Raw genomic sequence first — 16,413 nt, 5'->3', positions numbered from 1 at the left:
TTATTCCTGGGAGGATTTGATGACAGTTACTGCCCTAATATTTTTTAGTGTTGGATGATTAAGTGCATTTCTGATGATAATGCCTAAAGAGGGACAAGTACACACGAATCTTGGTGGTCCAATTTTGCCAGAAATTTACCCCCCCCCTTTTTTTTTTTTTTTTCAGGGATCCATGCTTCTCTTTAAGTCAAATGTGGACTGAACAACTATTCAAATACTGTATGACAGTTGTAGAACGGACTCAGATTTCAAATACTGTATATATTTATCTTAGCATACACATCTTAGAACTATTCAGGCAAAAGAACTCATACCCACAAATGGGATTGTACTTTGAAATATAGAGCCTCACCAAGTCTCCCTTACTGAAGTACATCATTTTCTCCTTGTTGCTTTGTCTGCTTCCAGGAATTAGAAAATAATGGACATAAATCTTTGGATCTGGAAAACTTCAAGCACATGTTAAAGAAATGTATGGGATCGCATAATGCAGTAAGCAAACCACAACTTAAAAGTCATAAAACAGTAGCTAATACTTGGGTTATAGACGGAAGGGTTGGATAGTAGTGCCAGAGTTGGAAGCAGTTAATTTAAATTAATTTGTGACCTTTAATCTATTAAATTTTTCAACAATTTAAAGTTTGTTCTTTTCCAGAAACATTATTCTGAGCAATTTATGATTGACTGTTTCTAACAATGTTGATTTTTTAAATGAATTGAACAATTAATGAACTGAACTATCAATTTGATTAAAGGATTAATTTTGTAAATATAACTCCCCACATTGATTTTCTGTAATAATTTAATATTAAAGTAATTGTTTTAACACTAATGTTTCCAAGTTCTAGACGTTCTTCCTGTTTGGTCTTCTCCCCCATTTTTCTCCCACCCACCTCCTGCCCAATTAGACACTGATCTTCAATGCTGCCTCCATATTCTTTCGTTCACAAACTCCCCTCTAGATGTTGGCACTGAGAAAAGATACCCTATATGAAATCATAGTGGGAGGTTGTATAAAATGTTATTATGTCTTTTTCCTCAACAGAGTGATGAACAATTAGAAGAACTTTTCATGAAAATAGACTATTCTGGAACTGGCAGAATTCAGTGGGTAAGTAGAAGAACAAACAGGGCATTTTTTAAATGATTAATTGCTTAAAATAAGATGCGACTACAGTTAGAATCAGCAACCTTTGTATGCCTGTACTAATTGCTAGATTTCATGTTTGCTGACTTCCACACACACACACTCTAATCTGCAGCATTTTTATGTTCCTCTCCTCCATAAAACCTGTGTTTGACCATGAACAAGCCATTTGTAAGCAAAGCTACATTATATGTTTTATTAAAAAGACATAAGCTTGTTTTATTTCTTTTCTCTGATAGACCCATTAGGGAGTGGGTGGGCATGGAACTGGTTGCTGTTCGGCTTCTGCACTGCCATCTTGATTACAATATTAGAGCAGTCCAGAACTTTCTCTCACATTTCTCAACATCTGCAAAGATGAAGGATATGAAAAAGGACCTCTAAGTCACAGTGCTGTCTGTAATTGATAAAAGAGGATGTCAGATTGGGATCATGAAACTGAAAAGGAATAAATCGTATTGTTAGTCCTGACTTGAGTAGATCTGTTGAATCAGTTGGAATGGGTCTATTCTAGTTGGGATTAATCAAAAGAATTTTGGCCAATGGAAATATCATAACAAAGCATATATGCACATACATGTATGCATGCACAGTGTTCTCAGGAAGAGATAAATATATTATTACAATCTCTGCCTGAGAGGTAGAATAAATAAGAGACAAAGGTCCAAAACACACTGCAGAAATAATCCAGTTTCAGACCACATTACCTGCCCTGGCTCAGTGCTAAGGAATCCCAAGAATTGTAATTTATTGTGGCACCAGAGATCTCTGACAGAGAAGGCTAAATTTCTCATGAAATTCCAGTCCAGTTCCCAGAATTCCATAGCATTGAGCCACAGCAGTTAAAGAAGTCTCAAACTGGATTATTTCTGCAGTGTGTTTTGGACCAAGGTGTCAGGGTGTTGGGAAAAATAGTTTTATTCTTAAAAACCTAGACCTAGAACTATTTAATGGCCTTCTTCAGGGGCTGTTAAAAGATAAAAGAAATATAAAGAATATACACAACCAAAATTGTAACAGGAGACAAGTTACAAAGTGCAATATCAATTTTCTATACATACATGTTTTGTCAATTTGAATGTAAAAAAATCTCAAATTTAAAAATATTTATCAACCCAAATAAACTTATACACATGCAAAATATTACTTACAGTACAACTTTAAAACTGTGTTCAGGGATTCCAAAAAGAGTGCATCCAAAGCTTATGCCTGGCAGCTGATAATTTGAGAAGTGGGAGGCAGAGTATTATACTTTTCCAATTTTTTCAATGTCTATTAAAAGGTGCATCTACAGGATAGAAATAGTGCAGTTTGACACCATTTTAAGTGCTGTAGCTCCATCCTATATCATCCTGGGATCTGTGGTTTTACAAGGTCTTTAACATTCTCTGCCAAAGCGTGCTAGTGCCTCATAAAACTACCGATCCCAGGATTTTGTAAGATGGAGCCACAGCAGTTAAAGTGATATGAAACTGCATTATTTCTACAGTGTAGATGCAGCCAAGGACATCCTTATCATTATCTTTGTTTACCTGGTAATGACTTTAACTACTTTTCTTTACCTGACCCAAGAATGCTCTTAGAGAAAAAGAATACCGGGAGTAGATTTTCACCAGAATCCTAAATGCCTGAGTTGAGACAAATTTTTCAACCCAAGGAATATGAATTCCAGTTTAGGAAAGTCCTTTGGGTGGTGTGGTTAAGGACATGCAATGAGGCCACAAGAAAATGGATGGAGACACATATAATCCTAACCAATTTGTACATTTCCCCATCAAGTAAGCCCTATGTATCCATTACTGTCTTAAACAAGTGATGAGGAACAACAGATTTGCCTCTCCCCCCTGGTTCTGTTGCTTTCTTCATGTGGAAAGTGATTTTTAGAGGAAAAGAACTTCCTTTGTGTGAGGAGGATCTTCATAAGAGCCCGAATATCTGTTATCCAGTCAGGCAAAGAAAGGTAGTTGAAGCCATTGCCAGGTAAACAAACATAATGATAAGGGTGTCCTTGGTTGAATAGAGAGCCTACAAGAACGAAAGAGTCAGTGTGGTGTTGCGGTTTGAGCATGGAATTATAACTGGAGACCATGGTTCAAAGCCCTACTCAGCCATGGAAACCCACTGGGTAACCTTGAGCAAGTCATACACTCTCAGCCTCCCAGGAAGGCAAAGCGAAACCCCCTCTGAACAAATCTTGGCACAAAAACCCCATGATAGAGTTGCTTTAGGGTTGCCACAAGCCAGAAATGACTTGAAGGAACACAGTAGACAAACAAGCATGTATTGTTTAGCATGTTTTTAATTTGTGCTGGTTATAATATTGTGTAGGAGAGCCAGAATGGCATAGTGGTATGAGTATTGGACTGCAACTCTGGAGACTGGGTTTCATTCCCTGCTTGGCCATAAAACCCACTGGGTGACCTTGGACAAGTCACATCCTCTCAGCCTCAGAGGAAGACAGTGACAAACCTCTGAACAAATCTTGCCAAGAAAACCCCATGACAGGTTCGCTTTAGGGTTTCTACTAGTTGGAAATGACTTGAAGGTACACAACAATAGCAACAATGTTTTATAAGTCTGACATCCTTTATGGAGGGAAAGGTAGAGATGATGATGATGATGATGATGATGATGATGATGATGATGATGATGATGATACCAAATAGATTTTCCCTAAATCATTTCCAAGTTAATTGGAAGAATAAGCCCCACTGACTATAGCAGGACTCATTTCTGAATATGCATGGAATCAGGCTTCATGAGCACTAAGATAATGACTGATTCTTTCTCCTGTACTAGCATGACTTCTGCACATACATGCAGCTGGAATACACTAAACAGGATGGATCATCTACCCATCTGAAAGAGGTTTCCTTCTCACTTCCTGCTACAATACAAGAAATCCCACATGGAGAGCCTGTGGCACACATTTGCTCGCTACCGGATAGCACACTCATAACAGCCCGAGAAGATGGAACTATTTCCTTTTGGTCACCAGATCTCAAGTTAAAACGAAGCAAGATAGTTTTTGTACGTCACATTTTTCTCTTGCTAGAACCTTCAGAATTCTTTATTGTTTATCTAGGTTCAAAGCAAACTGAGATTTCAAAAGTTCCCTGGAATCTCCAATAATTCATATCTATGGTTTATAAAGTCCCAACTAGGTCAGACCTACTTAGTCAATGTAGCCTACAAAAGCACTGACTTATCAAGCATCTACCTTGATGAAATAGCTCTATTCTAGCTGGAAAGTAACAATTGGATTTAGGTTTATAGTTTCATTCTTTGGAATGGTGGTAGGTAATATGAACTCTCTCAAGCCCTTTCGGTTGCTATCATGTTTTTTCTTTTGCAATCATGGCAGTGACATTGGGTGCTACAGTTGCTATCATGGCACCCAGTTTCACTGCCATGATTGCAAAAGAAAAAAACAGCCATTTTCGCTTTGTTTTAAAGCAGATTTATATTCCCACTCATTCTCCTGGAAGTGTGATTCTGTTTTATAAGAAGGCTCATGTGTTTTCAAAGGAAATTGCAACTTTTTGACACTAAAATTCATCAATTTGGTGGCAAATTCATCTGTAGAGTGGCAGTGGGAGGATGCATCCTCCAGTAGTCTGCAGTATGTCTTCACCTGAAGTTGCTAATTTCTGCCCTAGAGTTTAGAATATATTATTGACAATATAGAGGCATTTTAGACACCCCATATCCCAAATAAATCTCCTTTCCTACATTTCTGCATTTGTAGAAGTTTCAATTGTCTTTTGATAGAGAGGCAGGGTAAAAACAACTGTAATAATAATAATTATTATTATTATTATTATTATTATTATTATTATTATTATTATTATTATTTCATATATGAAAACTACTTCCTCATCCAATTATCCCCTTCTTTGTTCTGCCTTCTATATACTATCCTGATCCGAAACTGTTTTTCGTTTTGTAAAGATGATAGCCCAACTTGTGACATTTATTATTCTAGAATAGCAACCAATGCTTAACTTTTATTTTTAAGGATAAAACTCACAGAAAATCAAAATGGCTGATGGATTTCACTGTCATGACACCCTACAATAAATTAATACTTGGAACTGGGTAAGTAACTCATACGCAAAAAAAAGCAAGGGAAAAAAAGCTTTTCATCAGAATTTCTTTCATCCATAACTTACCTGTGAAAAGTCATGTAAAGAAACAGTTTGGAAACTTGAATGGAATTGAGGAGACAGCATCATGACAAAAACAACCAGAACCACACTGTAAAGACAGCAGATCCTGTCTGATCTTGGAAGCTACACAGGGTCAGCTCTTGTTATTACTTGTATGGGAAACCACCAACAAATACCAGGTGCTATAGGCTATATTTCATAGAAGGAACTGGTAAAACCATCTTGCCTAAGAAAACCTTATGAAATTCATGGGGTTGTCATAAGTTGACAGGCGACTTGAAGGCTCATATACACACTACCAGAACCATGTCAGGGATGATGGGAGTTGTAGCTCTTCACCTCTGGCTCGAACTCACCACCTTGTTACGCACCGGCGCTGACCAGTTTTGGCCAGTGGTTAAAGCTTTGCTCTAAAGCAGCAGAGTTACAGAGAATAGGCTGAAGACCCTGACAAACTCTCCAAGCCTTCTCACTCTTGCTTCCACAGAAGTCTTCCCACTTCTTCAGGATCCAGCTGGCTCTTGTATCTTCACTCAAGACACCAGACAACTCAGTAGTCTTATATAAAAGATCTACTTTATTCTACTATATACAGCTCCAAAACTATCCAACACAACTCCTCACTACTACCCACAAAATACATTGGGATTCATAGCCATTATTATAGTCATTGCAAAATACCACCCACTGTTGTCTGTTTCCACCCAGTGGGCGTGTACATCCACTCTCATTGGCTCTCTTGTTTCAACCCACAATTAATGATTTCATCATTTCACCTTGTCCACTTTACAATTCTCAGGTGTGTTCAATTATCCACTTTGCATTTCTGTCCTTGGCATTTAGGACTTGCTAATTGCATTACCTTTTACACCTGTGTGGCTTCTAATTGCTTCTGCTGAGTCATCCTGACTCTCACATACATGTTTTATTTCTTTCACTGTATATCCCATGTTGCTTTTTCCTTAACAAACCATACCTTTGTAGACAGTATGATACTGCAAACTTTATTTTCAAGCTCTTTCACAATAATTGATCACATACTCTGCAACATTTTTCAGATGAAAATTGGGACATGTATTGCCAAGCAACATCAGAATGTGGTCAAGATGGCATAGGAACAAGTCAGAAGTTAGGAGAGGATGAAGCAGTTTGCTTTTGCCTAAGGTCTCTGTGAAGGGCAAGATTTAGCCTCTTCCTCTCCTCTTTTCCCTGCTGAATTGAGTGCAAATTATTTTTGTAATTTCAGCTCAGTCTGCAACATTTTAAGCAAGCTGACTGTAAAGGGGCAAGGTGAGAGGAGAAGAGAAACTGGAATGTTTTAAAACCAGTGGAACAACAGGGGATTAATCAGGACTGTCTTTGTAGACTATCACACTGGGAAAATCAGGGGATTAAAAAGGCTTTTTCCTGGGAAAGTTGTGGGATTGTGGTGAAGATTTTCAGACTACATCATGATCTAAGAGGACTTATTCTGGGAAGAACAACCCATTCATGGGATTTCCCAATGAATGGTTTGTTGCTGGCACATTCCTGGGTCTTCTCGGGATAAGTCCTCTCAGACTGTGATGCATGTAAAAATCTTTGCTGCAGTTATGTGGCTTTCCCAGGAAAATGTCTTTTTAATCCCCTGATTTTCCCCCATGTGATAGTCTCCTCTGTCATATTGGATCAGTTGGAGGATATGAACTCACCTTTGTCTCAGTTACTGCACACAGCAGTTTGGCCTATTATGAAAAATGTATGTATACAGCCTATGATAATAGAATATATCATATTGTAAATTTGTGCCAGGGATCGTGAACTTCAGCTGTATGAAAGCTCCAATTTTGAACCCTACCTTCAGATTAGTGGTTTGGAAGCACTACCTTTGAATGTGGATTACTGGTAAGCCATTACGGTTTCATATCTTGAGGCAATTATCAGCCAATAATCATACCATACTTTTGTATATGTCACAATATGTATTATTCAGATTAGTGGTTTGGAAGCCTGTTTATGACCTGTTTTTCAGTTCACAGAAAAGTACACATTTTTAAAGTCAGAGCTTAGAAAAGCTACTTCTTAAAAAAATATTGTGGCATCTTCTGGAAAGGACTTGGGTATATATATACTTGGGTATACATGCAAATCACTCCTGCCTTTCCAGGTCACACATTATACATACCCAAGTCTTTTCCAGGCAAACATTCTCTGAAGATGCCAGCCACAGATGCTGGCGAAACGACAGGAAGAAACTTTTCTGGAACATGGCCACATAGCCCCAAAACCCCACAAAAAACTAATGTATTACTTCTCTACCCTGATTTTTCATATTTTACATTACTTGTCAATATTACTTGCTACTTGTTCAACTTGTTAATGTTACTCATGAGTAACAACTAGAGTAGTACGCGATTACTGCATTATTGTCAATGTTATCTTTTAAATTTTTGACACAAAAACGTTGCCACAAGTAGCCAGCCCCCTCTAATTCTCACAAAAGTCATAGTCTCCAAATAATGAGCAAATATTACTTAGGGTTCTTTCAGCTACACAGTTATAGTTTGATTCCACTTTAACAGGCATGACTACATCTTGTGGTATCCATTTGTTCTTTGTGCAGGCACTAGAGTTCTCTGCAGAGAACAGTAAATATCTCAAATAACAGAAAATTCCAGGATTCCACTGAGTGGAATCTTCCAAGTCAAGTGGAATTAAAGTGCTATAGCTGTGTAGTGAGAAAGCTGTTATTATTTTACATTTCAGTTGTGTTGCAATGCTTTTTTAAAAGTACATTGGGCCTTATCACTAAAAAAGAGTAACATTTTACATTTTATAATTCACAAAGTACAGTCGGCCCTCCCCGTTCGTGGACTTGGGATCTGTGGTCTTGATTGCTCACAGATGGCAAATGAGGAGGGAACAAAATGGAGGAGCATGCAGCCATTAAAATCAATGCGACCCCAATATTGACCATTTTTCTGATTTGCGGGTGGGGTGGGTCCAGAATGGATCCCCTGCAAATTGGAAGGGACGACTGTAAAGTTACTTTAAACACATTACTTCTAAGCTCTGGTCATAATGCTTAAGTCAGCAGGGTGATCGGACATCCTCCTTTTCCAAGATATGTTCTACATTTCAACTTTCTGTCCAGAAGGAATTTCCAAACGTCCTCCATTTTGAGCACGACTAAGAAGCATTGTATATTTATATTAGTGTTTTAAACTTTTATTTGGTAATGCCCTACATTTTCCTTGAATGTCCTACATTTTATGGTGCCTTGTCCTCCTTTGTGGTTAGGACATCTAATCGCCCTGTATGTCAACGGCTTCCCATTATGGGCTTACCTTGCAGTTGTGGCAGGTATCTGGAAATATGCCTTGAGAAATTTCCCTCAGGCTACATCACGTGCTCCATGACATTCTGAGAAATTTAAAATGGTTATTTCCCAGTTCTAGCCACTTACCATGGAGGTCCCAGGCAACATCTGGTAGATCCTATTATAGAATGAGGACCTCAGTAATGACCTTATTGCTGAATATCCTGATGGCATAAATGTATGACCATATGAATCAGGTCTCACTTTTCCTTCATGACTAGACCATGTGAAAATAACATTCTTTGACAGGCTAGCCATATCAGTGGCTCGTGTAAAATGTTTGAACATTACGAAGTCTTGTTTAGATATGTGCACAGATTTTTGTTCATCAGAAAAGCGCTTATATTACTTTGGAACAAAACAGTGATTTTTAAAGGAAACTATCATTTTTCCTTTCTTTCTCTCCTTCCACCTGCAACTCAGCTACACAGGTCATGATGAATGCATGATCCTTTGTGGTGATGACCAGGTATGTACTTCAAAAATGCATAACTTCCAACATTTCATAGATGAAAACTGGGACATGGCCCATTATAATGATAAAATAAGGAAAAACTCAGAAGCCAGGAAAGGCTTTGCTTTTGCCTGAGCCTACTGGGAAAGGCAAGATTCTACCCTCTGCTCTTCTCCCTACATCTGCTAAATGAGTGAAAACTACAGTACTTTTATACTTTGCACTCATGCCCGTTACAAACGGGCATGAAGTACGGACTGGGTCCGTATTAGGATTGGAAAGGAGCGTCACTTCCGGATGCCCCTAACCCTAATATGGACCGAGTCCGTACAAAATGGCGGTGCCCGTTCCACACAGGGGCCGCCATGTTTAAGTAGCGGATGTGCTGCGTCCGCACGTTGTGCGGCGCATATGATGTTGCGAGTGCGCCATTGGCGCCTCGCGTCATCATATCCGCACCGCAAAGAGAAGTGCCATTTTGGCGCTTCTTATTTGCAGCGCGGAGGAGCCTCGCAGTTTGGACGCTGGGGCTCCTCTGTGCTGCAAATGAAGGCGGCGGCAGACCGCCCCTCCTGGGTGGTCTGTAATGCGCCAATGTTTGCAGTAGTAGAAGTAAGCTGAGAACAAAGTGGGAGAAGGAGAGAGAAACTGGGACATCATAAAAGCAGCTGAAAAATGGGATAACAGAGGATTTTTTGAATCCCATTTGGGGAGAAAGGCAGAATATAAATCCAATAATAATAATAATAATAATAATATCTAAATTTATCAGGACTTCTGCTAAACTGGGACAGCTGGAACATGTGAGAAACAAATCCAAAAGTCACAATTCCCCCTTTTACTGTATACTATTTGAGACTAACTTTATTAATTCCCTATTAAGTGATGTAAGGGCTGTGTTTTATTTAAAAAAGCATTTGGAGGAGGGGTTTTTGAGTATATTCACATTACATGTGAACAGCAGAGATTCTACCCTCATTCTACCAGGATTATTTATACCACCAAGGGGTTATTCAGATGGTGAAAATAATCCCGGTAGAATGTGGGCTGAATCTTTGTTGTTGACGTGCATTTTGAATACATCTGATTAAGTGGGGTGGGTACCAAAACCCCCAGATCACCTGGAATAATTGATCGGGGGGGGGGGGGAGGGGGAGGGTCAGAGTTTTCCTGTAAGATTTGCATTGTTGGCTGTGTGAATAACTGATGTCATTAGAATTAGGATAAATCACGATAAAACTCTGTATACCTTGAACATGCTTCAAATAATCTGTATCATTCAGCCAAATAGGACTGGATGCACTACTTAGAGGACTTGTACCTTGTACCTGTCAAATCAGCCAAACATCCGAACAAGAAGATATAAAAATCAATCAGAGGATCCAGCTGAACCATTAGGGATGCATTTGCATTTCTTTTTTGAGTTTATGGTATAAATAATCCAGCAGGGCAACCAATGCTATTTCTGACCAAAAGCAGCATAATCAGTGTTACTGTCTTTATTTCATGAGAGAGTGATGGCTAGAAATGCCCATTCTTTTTCCAAGTGTGCTTTGCGTTACAAAGCCAATAGGACAGCATAATCCAAGAGAAAATACTTTTACAAGTGCCAATGCAGTATTGTATGATCCAAGATAATGGCAGCTCTCCAGAACAGTAGGGGTCTTCCTCAGATGATGCTGGGCAGTGGCAAATTGATCTACTCTTTAAGACTATTCTGGCTATACCCAAGGTCTCAATTTTGTAAACCAAGACTTAATATGAAAAGGAGTTAGGGAGGAAGAGGAAGAGGAAATAAATGTTTTTGCATGAGCTTTTATGGATATAAACTTACACTGTATAAACCATAAGATAGAGTGAGAGGAGGAAAATGAGAAGCTTCTGATGGTGACAGTACCCCTGGCATGCTACCAGAGGAAAAAGAAGTGGTGTAGGTTATGTATACACACTCCATCAATACCAAAGGATATGTCTAATACATGTATGATAGTTAGAAATTATATTTGTACAAACAAGGCAGGGCGCAGGAGGGAAGAGAACAAAGGTACAAGTCCATAATAATTATAATATTTGACCCAACGTTAACAGCCTTTTTCAACATGCAAAACCCTATACAAAAGGCAAAATATCAGTTCTGAACACTGGCAAGGAAACTACTACTAAAAGCTTCTCAAAAATTTGTGTTCAAAAATAAAAAAAATATGTTCATTTGTGTTATTTCTTGCTGTTTGTATTCACCAACTACTCCAACATCTCTTCACTGCTCTTTGATTCTCTGTCTGGCTTTTTGCTACTGCAGGGGTGTGTCACTATCTTGCTCCTGTGCTCTGTAGGTGAGATCCTAAGGTAAGTACTTACATCTTTAAAAATTAAGAGTAAATATAGTCATTTAGTTAATTGTTCCAAACTGTCTCTGGCAAGGACTTAAAGTATGCTTCCACAGCTCAGGTCTACTATATACAGGTAATAACTACTAACCTGGAAGACACACAAGAAGTAATTTGTAGAAAAATACCACTCCTATCATGAAGGTTTAACTGATGGGTGAGATGCTGATGGTTGGTGTGGACTAGACCACGGCCAGAGGATTTGTCACTGAGAAGGCTGATATTTGCAATCCAATGGTTTATAGTGTCACACAAAGCAGTTGTTTGCAGCTCCAGCAGCTCTTGACATATGACCAACCAAACTGGAAGACACTGAAATGATTAAGATTATTTGCCAGCAAAACTGCTTTCAAAATCACATTGATCCTAAAACCAGCTATTGTTCCTGGAAATACAAAGCTAATAAAAGGCTAGACTAGTAACTGGCAGGAAAATGTTCAGATCACCCAAAGAGAACAACGAATGATCTCTTCCTAAAAAAGAGGAAACGCTTGACTGTATTTTGGTTGGAAGGTCAGGATTCTCACTAGCCAATTGGTTTAGTTCTGTCAAGACTGACTTTGGAAGTGAAGGGGGTTTAGTTTTAGTACAGTCGGCCCTTCTTATACACGGATTTTTGTACACGGATTCAAGCATCCACGGTTTGAAAATGTTCAAAAAAAGTATACATTTCAAATATCAAACCAAGATTTTCCATTTTTTATAAGGGACACTATTTTGCTATGTCATTATATTTAATGGGACTTGAGCGTACACAGATTTTGTTATCCACGGGGGATCCTGGAACCAAACCCTAGCGTATAACAAAGGTCCACTGTACATCCAAACATTCTTAGGTTGTCTTAAGGAGACATCTGAGATAGGTTTTTTTTTTCATTTGATTGGAGTATGTCAACAAGAATTGCAAAATGCACAATGTCATACTTTAGTAGCTCTGGACAACTTACATTTCCAAAGAAAAATTAAAACTTGGGTGGTTGGGATATGACACAAAGTGAAGACTAGTTGGTGCTCTTCATATCCAGTGACTAATAACTCCCATAGTTTTAATGAATTTTTTATGCCATATGCTCCCTGTCTTTGCATATTCTGGGGGATTATTCTGCTCAAAAATGCATGAATTTTACATAGAAAATGTTCTCTATGCGCAGGAAATACTTATCTGCAGAAAAATACTTGGCTTTCTTACACAGAAAACATTTGGTACAAATGTGAGAGATTTTTTTTTCTCAGAAGAAACCTTAATAAATTTTCAAAACACTTTTCAATAGGTGAATATTGGGAGACATCTGCACAAAAATCTCACTGCTCTATTATTTTTCATGGTTGCGTTTCTTGAGGCATTGGGAAGTCTTTTCTTGGCTGGGAAACAAACAGCAATTAATATTCTTTCCATCCCTTCTATCATGCTATTAGTTTGTTTTGCATGGAGCTTGTTGAGTTGCCTTGATTTTTTTTAAAAAAAATACTACTAATTACTGTCAAATTTTCCATAATCTGTGAAACAAGTACTAGGTGAAGAATCTCTTGGTTAGCAATAGTATATAAATAAATATGATATACCATGGTTTCAAATTAAAAAGCAAAAATGCATGGTCTCACATAGCCATGTTAAAAATTTGATAGTGTAAACATGATTATGTAATTATATTTCCAGAGTATGATTATCTTCTCACTACATGTTTCAGAACTTGGAAGAAGCTGCCCAAAGTGGAAAATCTTCCTAACATTAGTCTTCAGAATGCTATTCTTTCTCCAAATGTCAAGTACATCCGTTGGAAAATTCATGGGGATTGGATTACTCAGGTAAAATAAAATGTTAGCAGGCAAAGCAAGATATTGCAAGAGATATTAATACTCACACACAATATTAAATAGTATAGCTGGAACCAAAGAGGTGCCACGGCCAGAAACGACTAACATGACACTTTGTTTTCTTGCACAGCATTGCCAGATTTAGTATCTTGATATGACCTTTCCTATCTGTTCGCTCCCCAGCACTGATCTGTAGCCTTGTTGACCTAATGTAATTGAACAGGTCTTCAAGTTCGAGTTTAGGAAATGGCTACACTGGCTGTGGCATTCTGGAAGATGTCCAGAAAATAACTTCTCAGTACTGCTGCAGATTTTCTATGAGGCAAGCAAAGATTGTGTGGATGATAGATTTAGGGAGAAAATGACAACAGACGCCATGATTGCCTTAACTGGTGTCACATCAGAAAATTTAAGGAGCATGGAGACAGTATTTTAGTTTATTGTGGTAGGCTTTTTGTATTCCTTTGAAAAAGCAAGGGCAGAGTTAAAGGTTAGCTGAAATTAAGATGGTAACTAAGATGTTTAGTTAAATATCACAATGCAACATACAAGATAACAACTTCTCCTACCACTGTGAACTCAGTATTTACTAGACATAGCAACAAAGCATTTTATCTAACCAGAAGTAGATGCTTCCAATTTCTTCACAGTAAGAGAAAGAAAAAGAGGGTGAGTATGTGAATCTGAATCTCGTTCAAGCTACTGTTAAATTATGGCATAGTTAGTAGGTGACCTAAACTAATTCCTATGTCTCATCATAAAATTACATCTCAGTTTGTTGATCACAAAAAAGGAGATAAGAGATCATATGTTTTCCTGAGGTCTGAAAAACATGGGTATTTGGATATTCTGGTACCTTTTCTCCCTTTTTACTTTTGACATTAATCTGCTATTGTTCAATATAATAGGAATTTTTATATTATATTGTGAAGACTTATTATTACAGACACACACACACCATGGCTACTTTTACTATTACTATTAGCAATGCAGTTAAATCAAGGTAACAGCAGTGCAAGGTACTTTTAAACCTTTTTATGAACAAGACTGTCACTCCCAAGAGGCCAAGAAAGGATTAAAATAATCGCGATAGCATGAATTCCAGTCTAATGTTTTGTAGCATTTGGTAATAACTGTTATTTTTGTTCTGTCTTTTTAGCTGAATTACTATGATTCTTTTAAAGCAGTGATTTCTTCTTCAAGCCATGAACCTACAGCCTTAGTAATAGGTAATAATATGATTGCTTTGAAATTCTAGAGGTTATTCGTGTTTGTGATGTTTGCCGGCTTATATACAATTTTCCATCTCTTTCTTTGATGTTACCGGTGTCATAACCACATTGCAACAGACCAGCAGATCAGCTTAACATCTGTCAGAAAGAGTTTAAAGTGGGTGATAGACCCTTTTTTTGCTGTTACTTTTTCAGGCAAAGCTTCCTGCATAGGAATGGGGATAATATCATTTTATGAGGCTGTCAGTGGTAAAATAATATGATTCTGTGTCAAGGAATGAGTAATACAGTACAAGCAATATTTTACTTGCTGGATTGTGGTTTTGTGTAAATTTTGTGTACTGCTTTATTAATGTTTCTAGGGGAAATTGAGCCTGCTTCTCAGTTGCTATATATCTACATAGGAATTTCAGAGCAAGAGATGCATACAAAACTAGAATGCAAGCTCCATGGTATCCATCTCCTGTGAAAAACAAAAGTGTATATCATGCTAGTCAGTTGTTCCAGCTTTTTCTCTTTGCAAACAACTTCATTGGTATTCATTAATTCATAACAACACTATTATGGTATGATGTCATAGTATTATTGTAATATTACTTTTTTAAAAGGCTTTTTAAAAAAGTAATTATGTGGTCGTAATACTGTGGTGTGGGATACCAAAGGAAAGTAGTGGAGAAATGTATTCAGTGAAGAAAGGTGTTCATCCTCGATCTTTATCGCATGAGAAAAGAAAGCCAAAACAGAGCAGGAGAGTAGCGCTTTTCTCCTTGCTTCTCCATGATGCATCACCCCAAGAAGAAATGGACTGAGTACAGGCAAGGAATTCAGAGTCAGCTGAAGCAAGCTTGAAACAATTAAAACCATCTATAACTAGTATGGACTGATGAAACTGCCATTTAGAGTATCCTATGGCGACCTGTTGACATCCCAAAAAATGAAAAACTTTACCCTATGTTAATGAAGTTTGGCACAGGGAGTCACATGTGCAGTGATAAAAAGTTGCTTGGTGCATAGGAGGAGTTAAGATGGGAGTTGAGATTAATAGCTAACCAGTAGAATGCTTTGCAATGCTTGCTTCTTTGCAACAGAAACATGGTGTTCTCTACCCATTTTTTCTTGCGCCTGGCAGGCAGATCTCCTGCTGTTGGGGCGGCATCATCTATTGTAGCATTTCCCTTCTTTTCCTGATGGAGATAGTGGTAAAAAAATACCTTTTGTCATGCTGGAATAATTCATTCGACAAAAGGCACACTTTTACAACCCTCTCCCTTGGGAAGAGAACAGAAGTGCTATGACAGCATGAGGAGAGGTACAGAAAGCTGCTATTCTCCCTCTTCGTTTTGGCTTTCTTTTCTCATGCAATAATGCTCTTGGTCTGTCAAAGAGCACTGGTGCTTTACCAAACTACAGATTCCAGGATTCTGTAGGATACAATCATGGCAGCTAAAGTGATGTCAAACTGCTTTAATTCTACAGTGTTTGTACACCCTGAGTGGGTCTCCCAGAGTCCTAGTCCAATACTCAGATCACTATACCATGCTGTTTCTCTTCTGTTCAATTAGATTTTATATTTTTTGAAGTTAGAAATTGCTCTGATTTTAATAAATGACTGTTTATTTGTGTGTAGTGCTGTTTCCTATATTCAGAAGCAGAGTTGGTATTAATAGTAGATTCCACATACCATAAATATACTCAAAAGTCCACATAATGAGGTTTTCAGGACGCCCCACTCAGTATATTCAGTCAAATCACCAACTTAGACAGTTTCAAGAAAGCTGTCAAGACAGATTTCTTCCAGCAGGCCTTTCTGGAATAAAGTACTTGGCCACTGTCATCTCCATATGTGTTTGG

The 16,413-nt window shown here is 38.0% G+C and overlaps 1 protein-coding gene across 1 annotated transcript in view; it reads left to right on the top strand.

Annotated features, from left to right (window-relative positions):
* LOC149319888 (WD repeat-containing protein on Y chromosome-like) overlaps nt 1-16,413 on the top strand; it is a 52,074-nt gene that overhangs the window by 10,495 nt on the left and 25,166 nt on the right. Inside the window, exons 4-12 of the mRNA XM_089512541.1 lie at nt 409-492; nt 1,046-1,111; nt 3,947-4,177; nt 5,166-5,245; nt 7,108-7,200; nt 9,098-9,143; nt 11,428-11,474; nt 13,204-13,321; nt 14,490-14,559. Of these exons, the coding sequence (XP_089368667.1) occupies nt 409-492; nt 1,046-1,111; nt 3,947-4,177; nt 5,166-5,245; nt 7,108-7,200; nt 9,098-9,143; nt 11,428-11,474; nt 13,204-13,321; nt 14,490-14,559 (835 nt within the window). The remainder of the gene's footprint in view (nt 1-408; nt 493-1,045; nt 1,112-3,946; nt 4,178-5,165; nt 5,246-7,107; nt 7,201-9,097; nt 9,144-11,427; nt 11,475-13,203; nt 13,322-14,489; nt 14,560-16,413) is intronic.

This window comes from Sceloporus occidentalis, unplaced genomic scaffold, assembly GCF_023333645.1.
Source record: "Sceloporus occidentalis isolate IW3139 unplaced genomic scaffold, rSceOcc1.0.p SCAF_2, whole genome shotgun sequence".
Classification (NCBI taxonomy): Eukaryota; Metazoa; Chordata; class Lepidosauria; order Squamata; family Phrynosomatidae; genus Sceloporus; species Sceloporus occidentalis.
This window is presented reverse-complemented; position numbering and strand designations above follow the sequence as displayed.